Source organism: Theobroma umbraticum, unplaced genomic scaffold (genome assembly GCF_002168275.2).
Source record: "Theobroma umbraticum cultivar Fairchild unplaced genomic scaffold, ASM216827v3 scaffold_77.0, whole genome shotgun sequence".
Taxonomy (NCBI): domain Eukaryota; kingdom Viridiplantae; phylum Streptophyta; class Magnoliopsida; order Malvales; family Malvaceae; genus Theobroma; species Theobroma umbraticum.
In genome coordinates, this window is record NW_018397280.1 from 1,338,214 (window position 1) to 1,359,730 (window position 21,517).

General features: G+C 32.5%; 2 protein-coding genes across 5 annotated transcripts; one reads left to right on the forward strand and one right to left on the reverse strand.

The window, feature by feature from the left end:
• Window positions 1-2,838: 2,838 nt before the first annotated feature.
• On the forward strand, window positions 2,839-7,531 carry LOC110428054 (Ubiquitin-like superfamily protein). Of its 3 annotated transcripts, none has more exons than XM_021443732.1 (7): window positions 2,839-2,923; window positions 3,012-3,090; window positions 3,265-3,326; window positions 3,410-3,546; window positions 4,183-4,393; window positions 5,486-5,658; window positions 7,137-7,531. In XM_021443732.1, exons 1-6 carry the CDS (start codon window positions 2,921-2,923, stop codon window positions 5,651-5,653), a joined length of 660 nt encoding a protein of 219 aa, XP_021299407.1. In that variant the 5' UTR covers window positions 2,839-2,920; the 3' UTR covers window positions 5,654-5,658; window positions 7,137-7,531. The 3 variants fall into 3 exon arrangements, with proteins under 3 accessions (XP_021299407.1, XP_021299409.1, XP_021299408.1); XM_021443734.2 differs by lacking the exon at window positions 7,137-7,531 and adding an exon at window positions 5,903-6,301; XM_021443733.2 differs by lacking the exon at window positions 7,137-7,531 and adding an exon at window positions 5,913-6,301.
• Window positions 7,532-7,647: 116 nt separating this feature from the next.
• On the reverse strand, window positions 7,648-20,519 carry LOC110428053 (bidirectional amino acid transporter 1). 2 transcript variants are annotated; one of them, XM_021443730.1, is made up of 8 exons: window positions 20,328-20,519; window positions 19,776-20,036; window positions 10,018-10,036; window positions 9,645-9,864; window positions 9,384-9,565; window positions 8,701-8,990; window positions 8,476-8,605; window positions 7,648-8,145 (listed from the first exon to the last, which is right to left on the reverse strand). In XM_021443730.1, exons 1-8 carry the CDS (start codon window positions 20,456-20,458, stop codon window positions 7,798-7,800), a joined length of 1,581 nt encoding a protein of 526 aa, XP_021299405.1. In that variant the 5' UTR covers window positions 20,459-20,519; the 3' UTR covers window positions 7,648-7,797. The 2 variants fall into 2 exon arrangements, with proteins under 2 accessions (XP_021299405.1, XP_089641705.1); XM_089785579.1 differs by lacking the exons at window positions 19,776-20,036; window positions 20,328-20,519 and adding exons at window positions 11,439-11,699; window positions 11,820-13,518.
• Window positions 20,520-21,517: the final 998 nt, after the last annotated feature.

Here is a 21,517-nt window from a genome sequence, read left to right on the forward strand (position 1 = left end):
GAATAATAGTTTCACAAAAGTTTAAAAGGTGGATAAGAGTCCACAAGAGTTCCCATGTCTCATGGTATACCAAATGCTTTCAAAATATTCTTGCTATAATTTAAAAATGCACATACTCATAAACAACTTCAATACTTGATTTTCACTTTAAAACATAGCTTTAATATTCTAATAGATAAATAAGCTTTTCACAAAATCATAAAGAACTACATTGAACAAGGACTTAACTTAGTTGCTCTAAATACTCATAAGCATGTTGAAAGTACTGTCAAGGGCACTAATCTGGAAAACTTCACTAGTAACTAAGCTTTTGGGATCATTTTAGCACACTAAGCATATGCTGGAAAAGCTTAAATCAAACTTCAATTCCGAAATGACAAAATTTGGTAGATTACAGTAATTGGAGTAATAGGTACAATGGAAGTTGTTAGAGCCAAATTAACACATATCTTTTATAATTAAAAAGGCATATGTGAAACCCCAACCTTTCACGCAAGTGTAATGTGGTCATTTTTCAAGAAATATAGCATGCATTTTCTTTATGAGCAATTGAATGAGTTTCCCTACCAAAACATTTTTAAATTTCCCTCCTTATATAGCGTTTGCATGCAAAGGAATGGAATGAAAATTTAAAGAATGTGAGAGAAAGGAAACAAAAAGAGTTAATTTTTGCAAGTGTCACATCCCATTTCTGGAGATATAACTAGTGCAAGGACCTATGTAGGTATAACCCACTAGGCCTACACAAATCTCTTTCTCATCAAGCGTACATTGCCCATACATATAAAACATACACATTATTATCAATATATTAACGTGAAATCTAGTGTGCCATTACAACGTGGTAGAATTCTACATCATGACATGTGGAAATGAGAATGAGCATTATACTAGGTACCATCACAACGTGATGGAATGCTACCTCACAACGTGTAGAAATGCAAATAAACTTTTAACTCAAAGTATTTTTCATTACTCATGCAAATATATCATCATAAAGATGTGTTTGCACGTTAGGTGCTTAACTAGGCTCGTAAGCCAAAATGAACATAAATATGCCAAATCGTTTTAAAACATATAAATCAAGGTGCTACTCATGGCTACAAACTCTTAAAGAAAACATCCATTACATAAAACAAAAAGATAAGGATCAACTCATCAATAGAACATGAGTCAACCCTTTAGGCATCAAATGGGCTACTAGCATACCTATCAGGAAAAACCAGGAGCATATCTCACATAACAAGGTAGAAAGCTACTTACTAATTTAAAAAAAATAGAGAAACTAATATGTGAGTCATAAAGACTCCGTGAGTATATACAGGAAGGAAGGGGACAAACCAAGGGAAAAAGTTTTTTTACATAAATTATCAATTGTAATATCATGACAGCCATAAATCTTAAGTTTCCTTTAAATCCTTATAAAGAATATTGTTCAAAGCCATTTCATAAAGGTTTAACTAAAACCATAGTTGTCTAAACATTTAGGATGAAATGGAAGTTGAAATTATTAGAAAACCTTATGAAAAAAGAGAGAAAACACTATTCAGTAGCTGAAATGGCAATACATCCTAGTAAAGTATAGATTCTTTTGATACAAAACGCTTTCTGGACTAAATGTATCGATATTTTCTGCACATAATGCTTTTTGGGCCATTTTGTCTTTTAAGCATGGATACATGTTCTTCATGTATTAATACTTCACTCTTAAATTTAGTTTTCTGGAACAATTTATGCACTTTCTGGCTTTAAAGGCCTTTCTAGTCTTAGGGACATTCATATAGGCTAAGATTCATCTAGACTAAGCCATATTCCATCAATTCCTCAACATTTTTATGCCACTAATCAATCAAAATCTATAAGTAATCTTCCTAAAATTCATCTTCTATACTTTACTAAAAATCATTAAAACTTAACAAACTGTGAAAGGTAGTCTGCCCAAACTCAAAGTGGATAAGGGATAGCCCCCTTATCTTGGAACTAATTAGGAGTGGTAGTCCGTCCTGACTCTTAATAAATAGGGTTTAATCTCCACTATCTTGGATTATTGAGAGCTCTTGTGAGTGGCATCCCTCCTCATCCACACTTTGGGTGGTAATCCACCTCAACTCATAGTGGATAATGGTAAAAATCCCCATAATCTTGGATTACTCATAAATATATAAGATCTACCATATCCATGACTTACATCACCATGGCTCATGCTTCATTCTCATACTAATCTTGCAAGGCATATGGAAATTTCATCACATACGATTCATATAATCATACGTTTTATATTCAAGTGCATATCACATAATCATTTCATAAACTCATGGGTGGGAATGTGTACATTCACCATAACATCTCGTCAAGCATACATGCATCTCATACTCATCATATAATCTTAAACTCATTTTGAAGAAAATAATTGAACGGCTTTGTCCCTTATTATTAAAAGTTAATACAGAAGATGATATTTATATACTTAATAGAATAGCAAAGCTCCTTTAAAATTATTTGGATTCAAATCATTTAAATAGTCATCATAAAAATGGTATTTAATTCATACAGGATAAACACCTTAATAAATCATACTTTACGTATAAAATATTTGAAAACTGGACCTCTATCATGTAAAAACATTACTCCAACGAATCCCTTAGAATTTTGACAGCACCTGCGCGATCAATCCATCATTGTAAGCATTGCTTGAATTAGAATATCGAAATAATCAAATAAACTTAAGAAGATGTATTTCCTTTCATTTTCCTTTTAAATGAGGGCTTGGGTCCATTGTATTGGGCCAGTCAGCCCAAATTACATATCAAAAATAGGTTCAGTCGATTTTAATCCCCATTTTTATCCATATTGCAACTGGTAACACGGATACCTGCGTGCTTTGGGCGGGACGACAGAGTGGGAGATACGAATATCGATAATGGTGAAGCTCACTTCGAAGTTTAAAATTTACAGGGCTTTCGTTTTCTTGACTTTTTTCTTTTTCATAAAACATTGATTTGTTTCTGCAGGCAGATTCAACTACGGATGATCTTGAACCCTTGTTCGATTACCGCCGCGTTCAGCCCCTAAATTTTGTTTGCATCGAAGGTACCCAAAAAGAATTTTCAATTGCTGTTTTTTTTTTGGCGTTTTTAATTTTTCAAGAATATCAATAATAGCATATAGTTTGCATTTATTTTTTGAATTTTAGGTTATGAATTTAAGCTCAATCATCATTGTAGTGCACGAGTTGCTGTAGTAATCGTTTGAGTTTCATTGTAGATGACGGTTCTGATGCTTCACCAGTTCCTTCGCCGAAGCGGAGGAAAATTCCGGATACTGATGTAAGATTTTTGCCTCTCCATTTATCTTGATACGAAAGTTGATCTCCCTTATCTTCAATTTATGAAAGCTGGTGGTGAATTAGGTTGTGAAAGTAGATGAGGATGTTGAAGTGATAAAGGTGGTGAATGTAGAAGAGGAGGATTGGTTGGCACCTCCTCCTATGGTTTCAACTGATGCTTTTAGCAAGATTGGTGAGGATTCAACCATAAAGGAGTTGAGGTATTATACTTACTTGCACTCTCCGGCTATGAATTGGCTGTTTTCTCGGCCGTTTTGGAGCTTTTTTAACAATATATATATATGTGTGTGTGTGTGTGTATGTTTGTGGAAATTTCTATTGTCCGTATGAGCAGTTAAAATTCTTCCTTCTTTTTTTGTTGGTTTGTGTTTTCTTCTTTCCTCTCTCATTTTTGGTTTTAAATGATTAAATCATTTGTTTATATCATTCTTGTAATAACTATTTTTAGAGAAAAGTGATTCCTTTTTGGAAACTGAATCTACTTGAGATTTGGCAGGCATTTGCAAGATTTTATGTAGCCAACTGCTCTTAATTATCTGAGACAAAGATATCTTATATCTGTTCATGTTTTGATTGTGTTTATATTGGCTGACTAGTTGACATTTCCCGGTAAACAATGACTCATCCACTGTTTTTTGTGCATGAAAATTGTTTGTGTTGCTTGTTAACATAATAGTTCTATATATTTTGAAAGGATGTTGGGATATGTGGATGTGAACCGTACTGTATGGTGGCTATTTTCTGGTTTAATGCTTCAATATAAGTTCTTTTTTTGTTTATATGACTTTTTCTATGGCACTTGTTTTTTCTATTTTAATGTCAAATGATGCATGCAGGCTAAGGAAACAGGAATTGCTTTCATTTGCTCAATCCACAAAAAACATGTTGCTAGAAGTGGAGGAATCTGTAAAAAGAGAACTGAGTGGTTCATTGAAAGCTTCTTTAGATGCTGTTGCTGAGCAACCAAAAAATCCTACCTCTGAAAGGGCCAAAATAGTTATTTCAATCCAGAACGAGGATGAATGCAAGCAGTTTCGTGTTTACATGGTATAGATTTGTGCTGCATTTTGGACTTGTATGTCAGCATTTCATTGCAGTCCTGGCTAGGGAATAGGAGAATGAAAGTTTAGCCGTCTGCTTTTTTGATATATGAATAGAAATAACTCTAGGGCAGGAGCCTGTTATCTCATAGTGTTCACATATATATAAAATCTCTAGTTTCTGGCGAGGGAATAGGAGAATGAAAGTTTAGCTCTCTACTTTGCACTTTTTAGATATATGAATAGAAATAACTCTAGGGCAGGAGCCTGTTATCTCATAGTGTTCACATTTATATAAAATCTCTAGTTACAAGCCATAGAGTTTTCAAATTGTATTCAATTCTGTGATTTATGTAACTGTTGATAAAGAAGGCTTGCATGGTTGCATTTTTAGTAAATTTAAAGAAACTGCTCTATCTGAAATGTGTAATATTTGTAAGACTTTATGAATAATTATAGGGTACTGGGGAAATACAATCTTCTTGAATAACGTGATGTGTTCACAGGGGGAAGACTCAACCTTCCCAGTTAATTTCACCTTGAAATTAAATCTGCTCTAGTTTCTTCTCTTATTTATGCTGGAGAAAGTAAGATGAATGCAAGTGCTAATACAAAATAAATAAATCTCAGACAATATTATTAACTTCTAAAAGCTAATTCTGTTGCATCTATGAAAAAGTGGTTAGAACAACAACTTAATTTGGTATCTTGACATACATGCTTGGTTCATGTCCATATTTGCCTTATTTTCTAGGATTCTTCCATGAACCTTTGATTTCTTAATTAGTATAATCTGTTTGAAGAAGCAATTCTTCCTTGCTAACATAAAATAAAGAAAATATGCTAGAATTTTTGTGCCATTGAGTGCACAAAAAATCTGTTCATTAAGTACACAGCAATCAACACTGTACCCCTTCTGTGATGGGGACAATGTTTTTTGAAACATGAGAACTTAAATATGGTTGACTGGTATAATTCCTGAATGAACGTTTAAATCCAACCAGATCTTTAATATCTTATGTTTGTATGCCTGAAAGCTTTTTGGTGTATATTGTGTTAGCTTGAACTGGCTTCTTAGGGTAATTACATTTTGTAATAGGATGACAAGTTTGAGAGGCTCTTCAGCATGTATGCAGATAAAGCAAAGCTTGACCTGCAAAGCTTAGTATTTTCTTTTGACGGTGATAAAATTAGTGCTGCTGCAACCCCTGCAAGTCTAGGAATGGAGGATGATGACATTATTGAGGTGCATGTGAAGAAGAGATGACCAAGGTAAGTTGCCGCCCTATTATACAAAGGCATTTAATTTTTAAAAATTTTGTTCTGAGCCTCATGTTTGTTTTTTGTTCTCACTTTGACACAAGTAGATAAATTATAAATAAGTTGAATTTCTGAATTGGGTATATAGTGATGAACAGAAATGGTATGGGAAGTATAAGGGAGTATGCATGATTTTGGTTTGTATATATATATAGCCTTCAGAACCATGATGACCAAATTATATAACTAATATCAGACTCCTTTAGGCGGTCTTCCGAGCTTGATCTAAGTGTGCAGTTTGCTGGTGTGGACTCTATTGACATCTGGATTTTAGCTTTGAGTTGAATTGTGATAATGAATCTGCAAGTAATGAAGACATGCATAAGGAATCTGCATGATAACTATTGCAAGAGTCTCCAACTTTCCGCATTTAACTATTGTGGTCAGAATTGATTATCGGTCACTAGTATGTGCATATGCCTTAATCTTTGGCATGGAAAATCATTATACTTATTTGTACCAACTTAGAATGCGCGTACCAATGTTTACAGAAGATTGGCTTGCTGATTTGTTCAGAATAAGCAACTTGAAGCAAATAAAGTCATCATCTCATGGAGTAAAGAAAGAGTATAAAGGGAGTGTACCTTCATTATAAATGAGGGTATCTTGATTGGTTTTTGTTGTGGACTTAATGTTTGAATCATGATGTGTTGTCTATGATTTGTTGTTGGAATGCATCTTAAAACAGAGCAGATGCAATACTAATATCATGAATGCTGTATAAGATCATGAGTTTCGTGAAAAAACTGTCACTTTAAGAAATTCTGTTTGCCATTGTGGTGGTGCATTGGGTAGGCATACTTTGGTTTGTTTCCTAAAGCGAAATCTTATTTAATAATGTTAAAACAAACAATGCCAAGTCGATTTGGCAATTTGATAGGAGTGTGTTTGGGTTGGACGATTTTGGGTTTTGACTATTTGGATTTGTTCAAGTTTTAGGCATTACAAGGTCAAGTTATTTTAGATTAGGTTGTTGACCTTTTTGAGTCAATTGGAGCTAGGTTTGAATAGGTTTTTTGGGTTCAAGCCAACTTTTGTCTGACTTACCCTACTGTCAGGTAGCATTGAGTTTGGTCCAATTGTATTCAGGTCGCTAATTTTTCAATTGAATTTTGGTTGGCTCCAATTGAGTTTCCAGTGGTTGCAGGGTCAAGACTTTGCCATCTCTACTAACATATTCTTATTTTTATGTTTTCTTATTAATGGATTTATCTTTTTGGTAATTTTACCAAAGGAATTGATGCCAACTCAATTAGTACCTTTATATTTTTGTGTAAATTATTTTTTTTATACTTTATTAACCTTTGATAAATAACGAATTATTAGTATATATCATATTGCACCTTTTGCTTTCTGTTTCAGTATAAGTTTCACTAGTGGTCCTTATTTGCTATATTTGGAGCTCATCTACCCTTTCCAATTTCTTGCAGCCTTAGCTGCTTCAGGACTTGGTTTCAGCTAGTGGTGCTTAAATAACTTTGCCTGTCCCTTCTACACTCTAATGTTTTCGAGACAACTGATTAACGGCGAAGCTGTGCTTTCTTCGGTGTCATCCATTTGGGGGTCTGTTACTGAAGTATATGGTTCACAATTGTACAGTGGGATGCAAGCATTTTGAACATTATTTAGGAACAATCATCTTTATCAAGCTTTTCATACGGGCTTAATCTGAGGAACATGAAATGACCCATACATTCTCAGATGTACTCTTGTGTCTCTGCTTTGATAAACTTGTTTTGTTTGTTTCTTGAAGCCCTGCCAATGAAGGCCTTCATGGCTTCTTGGGTATGTGTATTTGATATTGTAAAGTTTTCTTTTCTGTTGACATAGTGTTGATGGCGTGATAATCTGCAGTTGCAAGTGTTGACTCATTTCCATTAGCTATTTCTGATCAAAGAAGCAATACGTTTTCTGTGCTGTAAGGTCATCAAGTCATGAACACGACTAAATCAAATTTCTTGAACTACTAAGAATATTGGGAAATTCTACAAAAGTTTTATTGCCAGAGCTTGATGAGAAAAAATTAAATTCTAATGATCCTGTGGATCCTAAGACGCTGAAATCTAATATTCAGTGCATATGTATACAATTTCATGTATCTATGTTGGTTATGGGACCAGTAAACCAATGCCGAGCACTAATGATCCAAGAAGAAATAGTAAGAACGAGCAAACCGCAAACAGCAACAGGAGTGTAGTTGAGTGTCTCAGAGGTGATTGGATAGGCAACAGGCAATGAGAAGAGGACAGAGATGGTTGCCACCCAAATGACTGCAATCCAACCAACCAAGATCCCAAAGCGGCCGAGGTTGAAGGGTCCTGGCCTGAAGGATTTGCGGGCCAAAGTCACCCGGAAGAAGATTGGTAGGGCATAAGCAATGTAGAGTCCAATTGTTGCAATAGATACCATGGCCTGAAATGCCACCAAGCTTCCAAGAGACTGCAAGAGATTGAGAACATAAAGGCAACATTATTTGCAGTTAAAGAATGGTAAATAGATTCCAAGAGACATGGTTCCATCTATTAGTTTGACCATAATAAAGGCCTTGGCTCTTTTGATTTCAATGAAGCTCATCTTATATATGTTTACTTGGCAGAGAACAAAAAAAACCTCAAAACAGTTAATCAACAGATGGAACTATGAAAGGAACCTGGATTCTTTTAACCCATTAACCTTCATTGGATTTCACTAAAGCAGTACAAAATGAATTTTACCACTCCAATGCAACAAAAAAGGATACATTTGTATTGAATATTAAGATGGGCATACCGTTAGCGCCATGCAAAATGAGATAAATGCAGAGAGCCAAACTGCATTTATCGGAACTTCCTGCTTGTTCACTTTATGCCACAAAGATGACAATGGCATGGCTCCATCTCTTGAGAAAGCATAAGCCATCCTGAGAACAGATATTTAGTACAAGTGAGTTGCCACTTGACAGGTAAGAATATCCAGGTGATTTGTCTTACAAGTACATAAGATAAATATGTGTACCTTGAGTTGCTAGTAACAGAACTCATACCACAAAAAAATATGGCAATTGCAACCACTCCCAAACAAATAATTCCCCCAACACCATTGCCGTATCTGTTCTTAAATGCTAGGTAAAATATTTCAGCAATAGCATAACCTCCAGCATCATTATTTTCACTCAAAAGGAATGGGATGTTGGTAACTGCAAAGGTGATGCCAAGTAGGTAACCCCACCCAAAAATAATAGATATCCCAATGGAACTAATTATTCCTTTTGGTCCATTCTTATCAGCACTCTTGGTTTCCTCTGTCTGTAAATAGAAGTTGAAAATAAACAAAATGATTTAGTTTCACTTGTCAGATCAAAAGTAAGCAATAAAACTCATTCTTGAAAAAATAATTAAACTCAAAAGCGAATCAAATGGAAGTTTAATTACACTTTCAAGTTGGTGAAATTTTGAGGTTGGTCATGGTTTAGAAAGGAGACCAAAGAAATAGCATGCCTTTTAGCTATCATTTAATTAAGTTTCAAAGAAGCGTCTGTGGAAAAATTACATGGCACCCTGATTAAGTCAAGCTTGAACACATTTATCTTTACGAAGAAGATATAAAAGAAGCATGATAATCTTTTAGCTGCCCTGGTTTTGGACAGCTTTAACGGTCTGTTTTAATGAGAAAGAAATGAAAGAAAGACAAAAACTTACCATATGAGCAGATGCATCATAACCAGTAAGGGTGTATTGACTCATTAGAAGTCCAAGAACAAAAATATAGACTTTACTGTTTATTCCCTCACCATTATCGGTGTTGAAATGAGTGAACACAAACTTGGCACTAGCCCTCTCTGTTGAAACCGAGGGAATGAGGATCATAAGAAGAACAACACCTAAAAGCAACAAAAGATTAGCTGAGAAAGGGGTTATCACTTAAGCCAGAAAGCAAGTTAAGCCCTGAAGTCTTTATACCTATTAGATTCCATGCAGCAGCCAGCTGTCCAAAGAATGATAGAACTGAAATGGGAAGACTGTTTATTATAGCATGTATCAGCAGGATTGCCCCATGAAAAGCTATGACTACATATTTAGATGCCTCATATCCACCACCGTTTTTTCCACCTGTGCTAAGGAGAATGATCACCGAAATTAGTTGTGCAAGTGAGAAATCTACACTTGTTGTAACTGCCCACTGCAAATAAAAAGGTAGTTTATGTGGTTAGAACTTTTTATTGTTTTTGTGGTTAGAACTTTTTTTGTTCATATCTAATTTAAAACAAGATTGGCCTTTTCATGATATATTAGAATGCATCATATACATAGATATCAAAACTCGAAGACAAACCTGACCAACAATGTTGAACCTGCCAGAAAATATAAATGATCTGTATTAGATGCAATGATTACACCAAAGTTAGATATATGTGTGTGTGCGCGTGCGCTCTAAAACAGTAATGAAATAAAATCCTACTGAGTAAATAGACAATCCCAGATTATGGGGGGAGAGGGGCGGTTTTAATCCAATCTCCTATGCAGAATCTCACTAAAATCTACAGAAAAAAGTAGCCCAATATAGAAAGGAGCACCAACACAAAATTGTTTCCCATGGTCTCACGTGAGAGGTAGGGCATAAGCATGCCAAGTACTGAGGTTGAATTACACTCTTAAGACACAAAACGTGCATCCTGGCAGTTTAGCTTATGCAAAGAACACATAAGCACAGAGGTCAGAAGAACAAAATGGCCTAAACTTTAAGGCTCAAGCAGTGTCAAATATGTTTATAATGGGCCTGAAACCTAGACATGGAGATCCCTAGAACCTATAATACATGCTCAAAGGAAGTTTAGTCTATGATTTGATCCAGTGCAATTCCAGTATTTTGGAGCTATCCTGTTCTCTCTTTCATCTGCTTCATTATTTTTCTAAATTTAATATTCATGCAATCTTGAACACAGTTTATATATATATAATACGAAATAGTAGTGGGTTGGTACACACCTACATCAGTGCTTAGAGTTGCAAATACCATTTTAGACTTTTAAGCAACCAAAATAAATCCTGGGACACAAAGGATCAATATGAAGAAAGCATTGACTCTGAAGGGTGTTCCAATTGTTTGAATAACAGTTTTGTGATTAAAAGTGGAAGATTAAATAAGATTATGAGAACGAAATTTGAGAAATAAATAAGAGGCCAGTTTGGGGAGCGGTTGCAATTTATTTTTGGCCAACCACTCTAGCACCACAGTTATGTTATTCTGTATGCACCCTGTTTATGACAAAGAAAAACTAGAGCAGAACTCAAATCTGCTTATAAACAAAATTAAAGAGAGAAGCAAACTACTCACATGGAGCATCTCATATAGCTCATATGCTAAAATATCACTATCAATTGAAATTTGAATGAAGACTGGTCAAGCTTCTAAAATCAATTAATTGTCTCCACTCAAGAGCTTAAACTTCTACACCTAGAACACCATAATTCTTAAGGCCAATACCTTTAACCTAACACCAACAACTAATCAGTGCAAAATCAAAGACGACAATCTCATTCCGGAGGACACTGCATTTACAACAAAAGCCTAGTCAAAACCCATACACTAACTTCCTTATGGCAATGAAAGTCCCAAACATCCATAAATTAGATTACGTTAAAGTCAACACCATCATAGAACTTAAGACAGAAGCAATAACGTTGTGAAGTGTATATGATAATTTATCAAATTAGCCAAAGGGAAAAGAGATATATATATATATATATATTTACCAGCCTGTGAGCCAAGAGGCAAGGGGTGCCCAATTTTGGCCAGCAAGCTTAGCACTCCAATAATAAAGGCCACCAGAAGTTGGGTAAGAGGAACAGATCTCAGCCATTGATAACCCAACGAACATGGTAAAACCACCAGCAATAAACCAACCATAAACCAAAGAGACAGGTCCACCAAAAATCAACCCAGTGTTGTAGAGAGTGGTGATACCGGTCAGCACTGATATGATCGAAAATGAAAACGCAAAATTTGAAAACATCCTGCAAAAATTTTAAAGCCAAAAACCAAAAACAAAAGACAGAGATAGCTCATTTTTTGGCACTCTTCGCAGTTCACACTCAACCAAATTCAACAAGGAAAGGGCAGTTGAGGGATTTTACGATAGATCGCGCTTGAGCTCTTGTTTGTAGCCAAGCTCTGTGAGACGAGACTGGCCTGAATCAACCAAAACGCTGCCATTTGTAACCGTATGAGATGGAAGAGCCATTTTTTCTCTGCCAGAAACCATCTTTGGCACGACAAAATGAAACAATGGAAGACTTTAAGGCCCCAGAAGAGCTTGGTTCGTAGCCGTTTTGTCAAGCCAGAAGACCAATCGAAATCTCTCCGTTCCCTTTCTTCCTGGAGGACCAATCGCCCTTTCCCTCTCTCTCTCCCCCGCTGTTTCTTCTGTCGTTGTAATTTGTTTCTTTATCAAAGGGACATGCAGTAATAACACAAAACAGGAAACCTATGACCGCTGACTATTTTCTGTCAGCAAGCTTTCTGATCATCATTAGTCAAAGAGAGGCGCCAGGCTGACGTTGGATTTTCATCTAAACATAGTTGTCTTTCAGATTGTATAAATGGGTCTGGATGATTTTTCCCTTTCAGATTTGTTTCGAGGAGAAATCAGCAGGGTGAGAGAGTGAGGGAGGTAGATGCTGCAGTTCATTATTTCTACCTGCAGAATCTATTTTCAATGATTCTTTTAAGTTTTCGTTTCCAAATTTGACTAAGCTCCGCGCTGAATACGTTGCGCTCAATTTTTAATATACCACATCTTTATTTATTAAAAAATATAATTTTTTGCAATATTTTGATCCCACTAACTTAATTTTATAAGAATCATTAAAAAATATTGATTGAATCCAGCAAAATTATAATATTCTAACTCATAATAAATAAATAAATAAAACTATTTTCAAATATTTCACTTAGACGAATATAGATTTTTATTAACAAATATAATTTCAATTAAAATTTAACTATTATAAATAAATCATGTTAAAATTTTATGACAAATAACTCCTACCAGACGAAATTCGTAGGATCACAAGTCTTAATAAGACTTTTGTTTTTGTAAATAGAAAGAGAAAAAAAAAAGTGGGAATGATTAAAGGGGAATCTTTTAAAACAAAAAGTAGACGTTGCAAACGGTAAACCACACGTGTTGAATATTGTGCATTTGTCGGGTAGCGTGTGGGAGAGGGAACCTCTTTGACCGAGAATAATTGAAGGGTGATGGTTCCAACACCTCTTTTCATTTTTATAAATTTTGTTTTTATGTTACAAAAACTCAATGAAGCCAATCAACATTTAAGATTTCAATAAAAAGTAATATTCATTTTTTACTATTTCAAACAAGTAAATTTTGTTTTAAAATATTTTAAATAATAAAATAGGCATTTAATTTATAACAAACAAATAACTTTCAGTTTTAATTATTTCTCTCACAAGCTAATGAACAAATAAATGCCCATGAACCCAATTTATGGCCACAAAATCAATTGGAAATCGATTTTATGTGTGGAACTGACACCCCCAAGGCAAAGCTGGACGCATGTAACAATGCGAGCTAAAACATTACTAGTTTGGACTGACTCAATAGAGTCCATGTCCATTTTCTGCATTGTAATAATAAAAAGTTTCTTTATTTATGAGTTTATATATTTTTATATATTTATTACTTATAAGATAAAGTTTTTGAAGTGAATATGTTTTGTATAAGATTTATAACGTGTTATAATTATGAAATCTTCACTACATCTAAACATCACTCTTAAATAGTTCTTAGTTGATACTTTAACAAGATAAAACATTAATAAAAACTAAAAAACTAAGTATGTTATGTTTTTTACTTATAAAATAACTAATCAATTTCATAGATTGGAATATAATGATATTAAAATGAAAGACATAATATTTTTTTAAAAAAAACTTCTAAACTATTCAAGAAAATTCAAATAAGTCATTATTTTTAATTACGTTCAATAAAACCTTTGAACTTTTGTCTTACGTCAAAAAAGTCTTTATAATTAATGGTTGATTAATTGTTAGTCAAAATACCATTTGTGATTCTATGTCACTTCGCATTAATGTGGTATATTGACATGTTATGATGGATGATGATTTAACATGTTTATGTGGTTTGATGATATAATTATGTCTTATTTTCATCTTTCATGTCAAAGTCACATGAACATAAAATGATAAGTGATATTTTAATTAAAACAATTATTAAGGGTGAGCATTGGGTGGCTCTATAAATTTCAATTGTGGAAAAGGCCACAATCGACCAAGTTGAAGTGGCGAAATCTACTGCCACCAATTGAGGCAAAAAGGAAGCCGACCAAACCGTGATCGACCATGGTAAATTTTAACGATTGGTGAGGAAAGGCTAACGGTTATAGCTAACGAGGCAAGGAAAGGGACTAGGAAAAAGGGTTAAAGATTTTAAGGTTTGAAGTCGAGGGTTGCAGTTGTGGGTTGCCAAGAATTAGGGGGGAATTAATGAAAGGGTTACATCTGCAATTTCCTCTTCATATTAATCAATAATAAAAAAATAATAGGTTGCTAGAGTTAAGGGGAATTAATGAGTAGGGTTACCTATGTAATTTCTCCCCTCATATTAATAAAAAAAAGAGAGAAATATGGATCGGTTATTTGATCAATGTTAAAGGGAAGGGTTTCCCAATCGATAGCCAACTAATTAATCACTTAAGCCGAAGTCCTCAATCGAAGCTAATTGACCAAAGTGTTTCTAATCAAAAACTATTGGTTGGGCAGTTTAAACTGGTAGAACACTCATCTCTAACATTTACTAACCATTAGTTATAAAAACTTATTTGATTTAAAATTAATATATATATGTAGACTTCATTAAATGAAATAAAAAACTAAAGACTTATTTAAATTTTTTAAAATTTTTCAAGGGTTTTTCTAAGCATTACACAAATTAAAACATAAATGGTTGTTACAAAAAACAAGTTAATTAAACATGACCCATCAAGAGAATTCTATTTAATTTTCATTTGATATCTCACTCAAGTGTTTATTGAAAACTTCTTATGTACTAATCTAAGTAATTATTAAACTTAAGATCATCATGTTATCTAATTATGTGGCAATTGCTATACTTTGCTATCACTTTTAATAGTCCTAACCAAGTATGAACAATAGGATAAAAGTTAGGTATAGCATGAAACACATCAAGATAAATAAGTGATTCATAAAGGATACATCACTCTAAGTGCTTTAAAAGAGATATGTCATTAGTTCTTGACATGGCTTAACTTAAGGAAACTTTTGGTTCAGGTAGAATGAAGATTCAGAAAATGAGTTTTTTGAATTTCATTATAGAGTTAAGAGGAACTAAAATGATATAGAAAAATATAGAGTAAACATTACACTATACTCTATGTCTTATCGAAGATATTAGATGATGAATGATTGAATTATACAGATAGACTGAGTACCAAAAGTGTTAAGTCAAACCTCTTTGATTTTATTTTTTAAAAAACAACTCTTAATATTTAGGTAGTCATAACACATTACTAGATGTTAATCTTAACTTATAAATATGAAATTAATCAATTAGGAATTGAAGATGAATGCAAATTGTTTGATTCATCTAATCCTTATTAGACTAGGATTATAATTTATATTTATTGCTAATATATTTAAAACCTAATGGGTCGCACATATTAAAGGATTACAAGTAAGAATGTAAATTTGAGATTAAGTTAGACTTAATTGAAAAAGAAGTATTAACTTCTAAGGACATAATTGAAAAGGTTTAATTTTGTCAAAGCAATTTTGTAAATTCTACTATGATTAAGATTAATATTAATATTTTTGCCTATACATAGGAATAAGACAATCTTCGAGCTAGACTTACCTAAAATTTTTTAGAGCCTGTTTAGTCTTCTTCTTTTTTTAGCTTAAAAATTATTATAAAGCTTTTATGAAAAATAATAGTTTTAAAATTAAGCTAAAAATTATTTGATAAATTTGCTTTTTTAAGCTCTTTTTTTATAAATAAGTTGTTTAGTAAAACAACTTATATAAGTTCTAATTTTAGTTAAAATTATCATAAAATATATTTAATAAATAATTTTATATTAATCACGAATTTTTTTACTCACAATGGAAAAAATTTAATTTTTTTATCTATTTAAAACAATGAAGATGGGTGATTTGCAGAGAGAGGAAAAGGAGAGGAAGATTGATTGAGAAAGATGAGAGTATTTTTTGAGAAATAATATTGGGATTATTTTTAATAGATAAGGATATTTTTAAAAAAAATTCTCTTGAAATGATGACATGTTTTTAAATAAGAGAAGAGAAAGCTTTCCTATAAGAGCCTGTTTGGCCTAACTTTTTTTTAGCTTAAAAGCTATTATAAAGCTCTTATGAAAAATAATAGCTTTTAGAGTAAGCTGAAGTTGTTTGTGTTATGAATATTTTGTGAATATTCATTTATGTTATCTATATCTAGATTTAATGTAAATCAAATTAGATTAGGATATAATCCATCTAATTTCTAAGTGTTATCCTCATCCTGTAAAGAGGTTATTTGCCTATAAATAGGCCCTTTTAGTTCATTTGTATACACACACTTCAATAAGATTTCTTCTCTCCCTTAAGTACTTTTTTTCTTTTCTTTAAATATTCTTTCAAGTTATTTTGTTTGTTCTTATAAAGTTATTATTTTTCATAACAGTTTGATAATTTTTTTTTATAAGTTATAATTTTAGTTAAAATTATCATAAAGGATATTTTTTTTAAGAAGGTAATATTGTAATTATCTTTAACAGATAAGGATATTTTTGAAATAAAAATAATTTTTTTTTATATTTTTAAAAAAAGAGAAGAAAAAGCTCCTTATATTTTTTAAAAAATTTTATTCTTTAAAAAGAGTTATTTTTTTAAAATTTATGTTTGGTTTGACTTTTTTTTTAAGAGATAGATAAGTTTTTTTAAAAAATTTTATTTTTTTAAATTATTATTTTAAAAAATTTTCAAAATCTTATTTGATATGATTTTTACTTTTAAAAATTAAATAAATTAAAAAAATTAAACCAAATAGACACTTAGTACTATTATCATAAACACGTGGCCCTAGCAGCACAACACAACCTTTCACGTTTAAAATGGACTTATAGTGGCATGGCCCAACACTTTTTATCTATTTTTTTTCATGTTTTTCAATAAAAATAAGATTCATTGTTCATAAAGAATCCAATAAAAAACCATAAATAATTATTTTATAAAAGTATATTGAATAAAAAGTCAAATTTCCATTAGTGTTTGTAGAAAAATCTAAAAATCTGTTTTAGCGCGATTTAAAAAATAAATAAATAAAAAATTAAGCAGTGCTTGGCTTGACGCTTGTTTAGGCATGCCCGAGCCGGCGGATATACGATGGCCCATGCAGCCATGGGTCGTGTTTGGCGGCTTAGCACTCAGTCTTCTGGAGTAGTGCAAGGCTGGCAAGACATACATACTATGTACTGCCAGGCTAGCCACTGTAGTGTGCTGCACCTCCATTTCACATGGCACATTGTGAACGTTGGGATTAGGCACGAGACCTACTCCATGTTCAAATCCCAATAACTGGGCCGTGAAACGACTACTTACTCAGTTAATCTATTGAAGCGATATACAGGCGTCAAATGGCTTAGCTTGATTTTATAACAATAAAATTGTATCATATAAATGTAAGTTTGATATTTTTCAAAAATTGATAGATAAAGTTGCAATCCTTAAACTTCTGTTTGCCATTTTGTGAAGAACAGAACTTTCATGAAAGTACACTTTAGTAGACCTGTCAAAATGGATCTGACTCATAAAATCGGTTCATTTTTTATTAAATATGAGATGGATTGGATTAGAAAATTTTAACCCATATTGAAAGCGTGCCTAAATGGGCCAACTCACCAAATTAGAGAGTTGATGTGGGCAGGGGCAAGGCCAACCCTATGGGTTAAAAAAAAAAAATTTAATTAATTTAATAATTTTATATATTTAATTATGTAAAATTAATAATCTAGTTACCAATTGTTTTGTTTATTTTATATATTTCAATGTCTTTAATCTTCACTTATCAAATTAAAAGTTTTAATTTAGATTAAAACTTATTATCTCTTTTTCTTTTATGATAATGAATATTAGATAATAAATTGATAATGATTCAGACCTTGAGACATCATTGCTGTCTAAATAAAATTTAAATATTTTACTTTAGAATGAAAATTTAAATTTTTATTATTTGGTTATATACTTATGTTTATGAGATAGTAGCTTGTGTTAAAGATTTAAACTTTATTATGTAATTTATTTATTTTTTTATATTTGATGTAATTTGTTTATTTGTAACATGTTTTTATTATTCAATTTATGAATTAAATTATAAAATAATTTTATTAATAAAAAATTTATCAAGTAGAATTACAAAAATTAATTTTTTTTTAAAAAATAAAAATTAACTGACTCAACTTAATCCATAAACTAATAAAAAATAAGTTGAATTGAGATTTTAATGACTTATATAAAAAATGAACTGATCTAACTTAACTCTTATTTTTTCAATCAATAAGAGCTGAGGCGGCCGGATTAGACGGGATCAACCCATATCGACAACTCTACACTTTAATAAAAAAAAAAGAAAACTGTGACTCTTTTTTTTTGAAAGAAAGAAAGCTGCGAGTCATGTGCCGGGGTGGGCCATGCCCTTAGCCTTCATGGGTGTTGTTAGTATGGCCCGTTAAATAACATTTCTTGAGCTGACACAGTTAACACATTGGATGTTTATTTTAACAGGCTGTGCAAGCCTAATATTGCTCATTTGACACCTCTAACGCATAGGAATTAGGAGATCTTTGAAACAATCTCCCAAGATACGGGGGACCGAGAACTTTAGAGACTGGTTGGGTGAATTGGCCTTTGTTTTGACCTTAGGTTTTGCTCAAAAATAGGCCCATGCATGAAACGTGGGGTGAAGTTTGCATCTTCTGGTAAATAATAGCAGATTACACCGAAGTGGTAGGGTGCATCATAATTGAATCAGGTTGTAGTTTTCCATCTTTTAATCTAGTTAACAAATCTCAAGTCTAAACCTGTAACACTGAAGTCCTACAATAAGCTTAAATAATAAAAAAGCTCTTGAATTATATTGGTTTATGCAGCTGAGTCTTATATATTTTTGTATCCAAAGAAATCTGTGTTTTGATTTGTATTTAGAAAAATCTTTACTTTTTTATTGTAAACACATAAATCCTTAATCTTGTAACAAAAATTAATGACTCGTTAGATTTAATATCAATTAATATTTTCTATTCATATGACATTTAATATGACTTGATAGCATAGTTACGTGATAATTGAAATTATTATATTATTAAGTTATATCATGACTTACGAGAAGTGTAAAAGCAAAAAAGAAAAAAAAATACACTTTATCTTTTCATGTGATTTTATCATCAAGTCACATTATATGTCATATGATAAATGTAAAAAAAACAAAAGTAAAAAAATACATCTTTAACTTTTTATGTGATTTTTTCATCAAGCCCATCATATATTATATGAATAAAAAATACTTATCGATATTGAATTTTGATGACAATTAATTTTTTATACAAATTAAAGTTCATGTGGATACAATAAAAGAATATGAAATTTATTTTTTTGGGTGCAAAATCAAAAGATAAGAGTTTTTTTGGATAGAGTGAAAATACAAAAACTTAGTTGCATAATTGATAATTGATATAATTTAGCAATTTTTTTTATTATTTAAGCCTTTACAATACTTGAGTGAACAACTCCGGAGATGGCTAACCTGGAAGCAAAATGCATAAATAACAAAAATAGCAGAGAGTGATAGATCTATAGACCTAAAACTACCTACCCAATGCTCACTAAGTGCCTTACCATTGCCTATGCATGACCAAAAAATTAGTAAAATCCAGTCCAGCACAAACAGATCACAGCAAATGAAAGATCCAAACTCCAAACAAATAGAGGAAAATTAACAGGAAAGCAAGGGCCAATGGGCAAAGCTATGAGAAACTTACCAACCAGTGAACCAGGCAGCCAGAGGACCCCACTCATTGCCACTCAACTTGGCACTCCAATAGTAGAGTCCACCAGAAGTGGGGTAGGCAGAGCAAATCTCAGACATTGCCAGACCCACTATCATAGTTAACATGCTCACTATGGGCCATCCATATATCATTGTAACAGGCCCACCAAAGGTCAGTCCTGTTCCGTACATTGTTGTCAGCCCTGTGATCACTGACACGATGGAGAAAGTGACCGAAAAGTTTGCGATCGCCCTGCACACCACCGCCACCAAGAATTTCATCGATTAACAAGGAACCATTTCCTACTCCTAGGAATCCAGGGAGAGATTCTGTTTTTTTTTTTGCTTTTTTGTTATAATAAGTAAGGCATTATTTCTGATTAAATGGAAGTTAAACTAAGTATTTCTGATTAAAGAAAATGATATTCCAAAAATGTGCAGGAATAGTAAGTGAGAGTTCATGCAGAAAGAGTCCAATTATAGATGAACAAATTCTCAAGATTTATAAAAGGTATTACTAGAAGGGGAAAAGGAGTATACATACGTGAGGCTGCGACTAAGTTCTTGCTTGTAACCCAGCTCTTTTAGCCGGGCGTCGTCGGAAGCATTGGCTTCATGTTCCCGGAGAGGGAGGTACGGCACTGAATCTGCGGAGACTCGAAGTCCGGTATCCATTTAAGAAAATATTTTTGGTCGTAAAATGTTCAATCGAGTATCTCTTACTACAAAATGGAAAAGATTGTACATTATAAAGAATTTACAATCTCTCAACCTAACAGTCAAAAAGGGGGTTTGAGTGACAAGTCCATAGTTCCAATTAGCCACGTGCATGAAATTATGATAAATTGAGGCAATAATTTACATTCCAGCTGCCAGCTGCCAGCTGCCATTGCCAACTAATGCACCTCTCCTTGATTTAAGATAGTGGACAAAGTTGGTTGGAGATAATATCAGTCCGTGGCTACTTTTGCAATATTTCACTTAATTTTAACTATATATATATATTATTAAATAATACGGCCTTATTTTCCAACTGAACTCATTTATCGAGGGCAACTATTGTGAAATTCGAATTTTAGAGTGCACTTTCAGTCCTAAAGTATTAGTTATGAAAAGGTCAATTAGTAGCTTTACAAATAACTATAAGGTTAAGTAGCATAAAATAAAAGAAAGATTAACACAAAAACTTGTATTCATGTTGGATCCAGACATGTTATTCTTATACATCAATGTAAATATTTGAGTATTTGATTCAACAGCATATACATATATGTTATCTTTACATATACAAATTTTTAAACTTTACACAAATAAAACACTGTTAATTATTTTCATGTTAGCAAATAAAATGATTGGTATAAATTTGGGGAGTCAATGAGCCGAGAAAGTGGAAAGATCATTATTTTAGTCATCAATTAAGCAAATCAATGAGGGAGTGAGTGGACTTGATCTGGTCCTGGACAGAAACCAAGCAAAGGCGAAACGGTTATACATTAATGTTGCAAGAGTCATATTACTATATAATTAATAAGCGAGACGATAAATATCAAAAATTTGTCATTATTCTATGGTTTAATGTTGAATTTTACAATTCTACTTCACTTGCGTTAATTTTGTCAATATGCATTTATTTTAGATAAAATTTAATCGGCAAGAAATATTTTATTTATGTAGTTTAAAAAAGGTTAGACAAATAGAGATTATCACATGAAAGTACATATTGGACAAAAATTT

What these genes read in the sequence shown, in the direction of transcription:
- LOC110428054 (XM_021443732.1), top strand. An exon ending in AAATTTTGTTTGCATCGAAG is followed by an intron (nt 3,091 to 3,264) that starts GTACCCAAAAAG and finishes GTTTCATTGTAG; the next exon opens with ATGACGGTTCTGATGCTTCA. An exon ending in GGAAAATTCCGGATACTGAT is followed by an intron (nt 3,327 to 3,409) that starts GTAAGATTTTTG and finishes GTGGTGAATTAG; the next exon opens with GTTGTGAAAGTAGATGAGGA.
- LOC110428053 (XM_021443730.1), bottom strand. Translation starts at nt 20,458, where the DNA reads ATGGATACCGGACTTCGAGTCTCCGCAGATTCAGTGCCGTACCTCCCT. An exon ending in TGCTGCATGGAATCTAATAG is followed by an intron (nt 9,566 to 9,644) that starts GTATAAAGACTT and finishes TGTTGCTTTTAG; the next exon opens with GTGTTGTTCTTCTTATGATC. An exon ending in CATTTTGCATGGCGCTAACG is followed by an intron (nt 8,146 to 8,475) that starts GTATGCCCATCT and finishes AATCTCTTGCAG; the next exon opens with TCTCTTGGAAGCTTGGTGGC.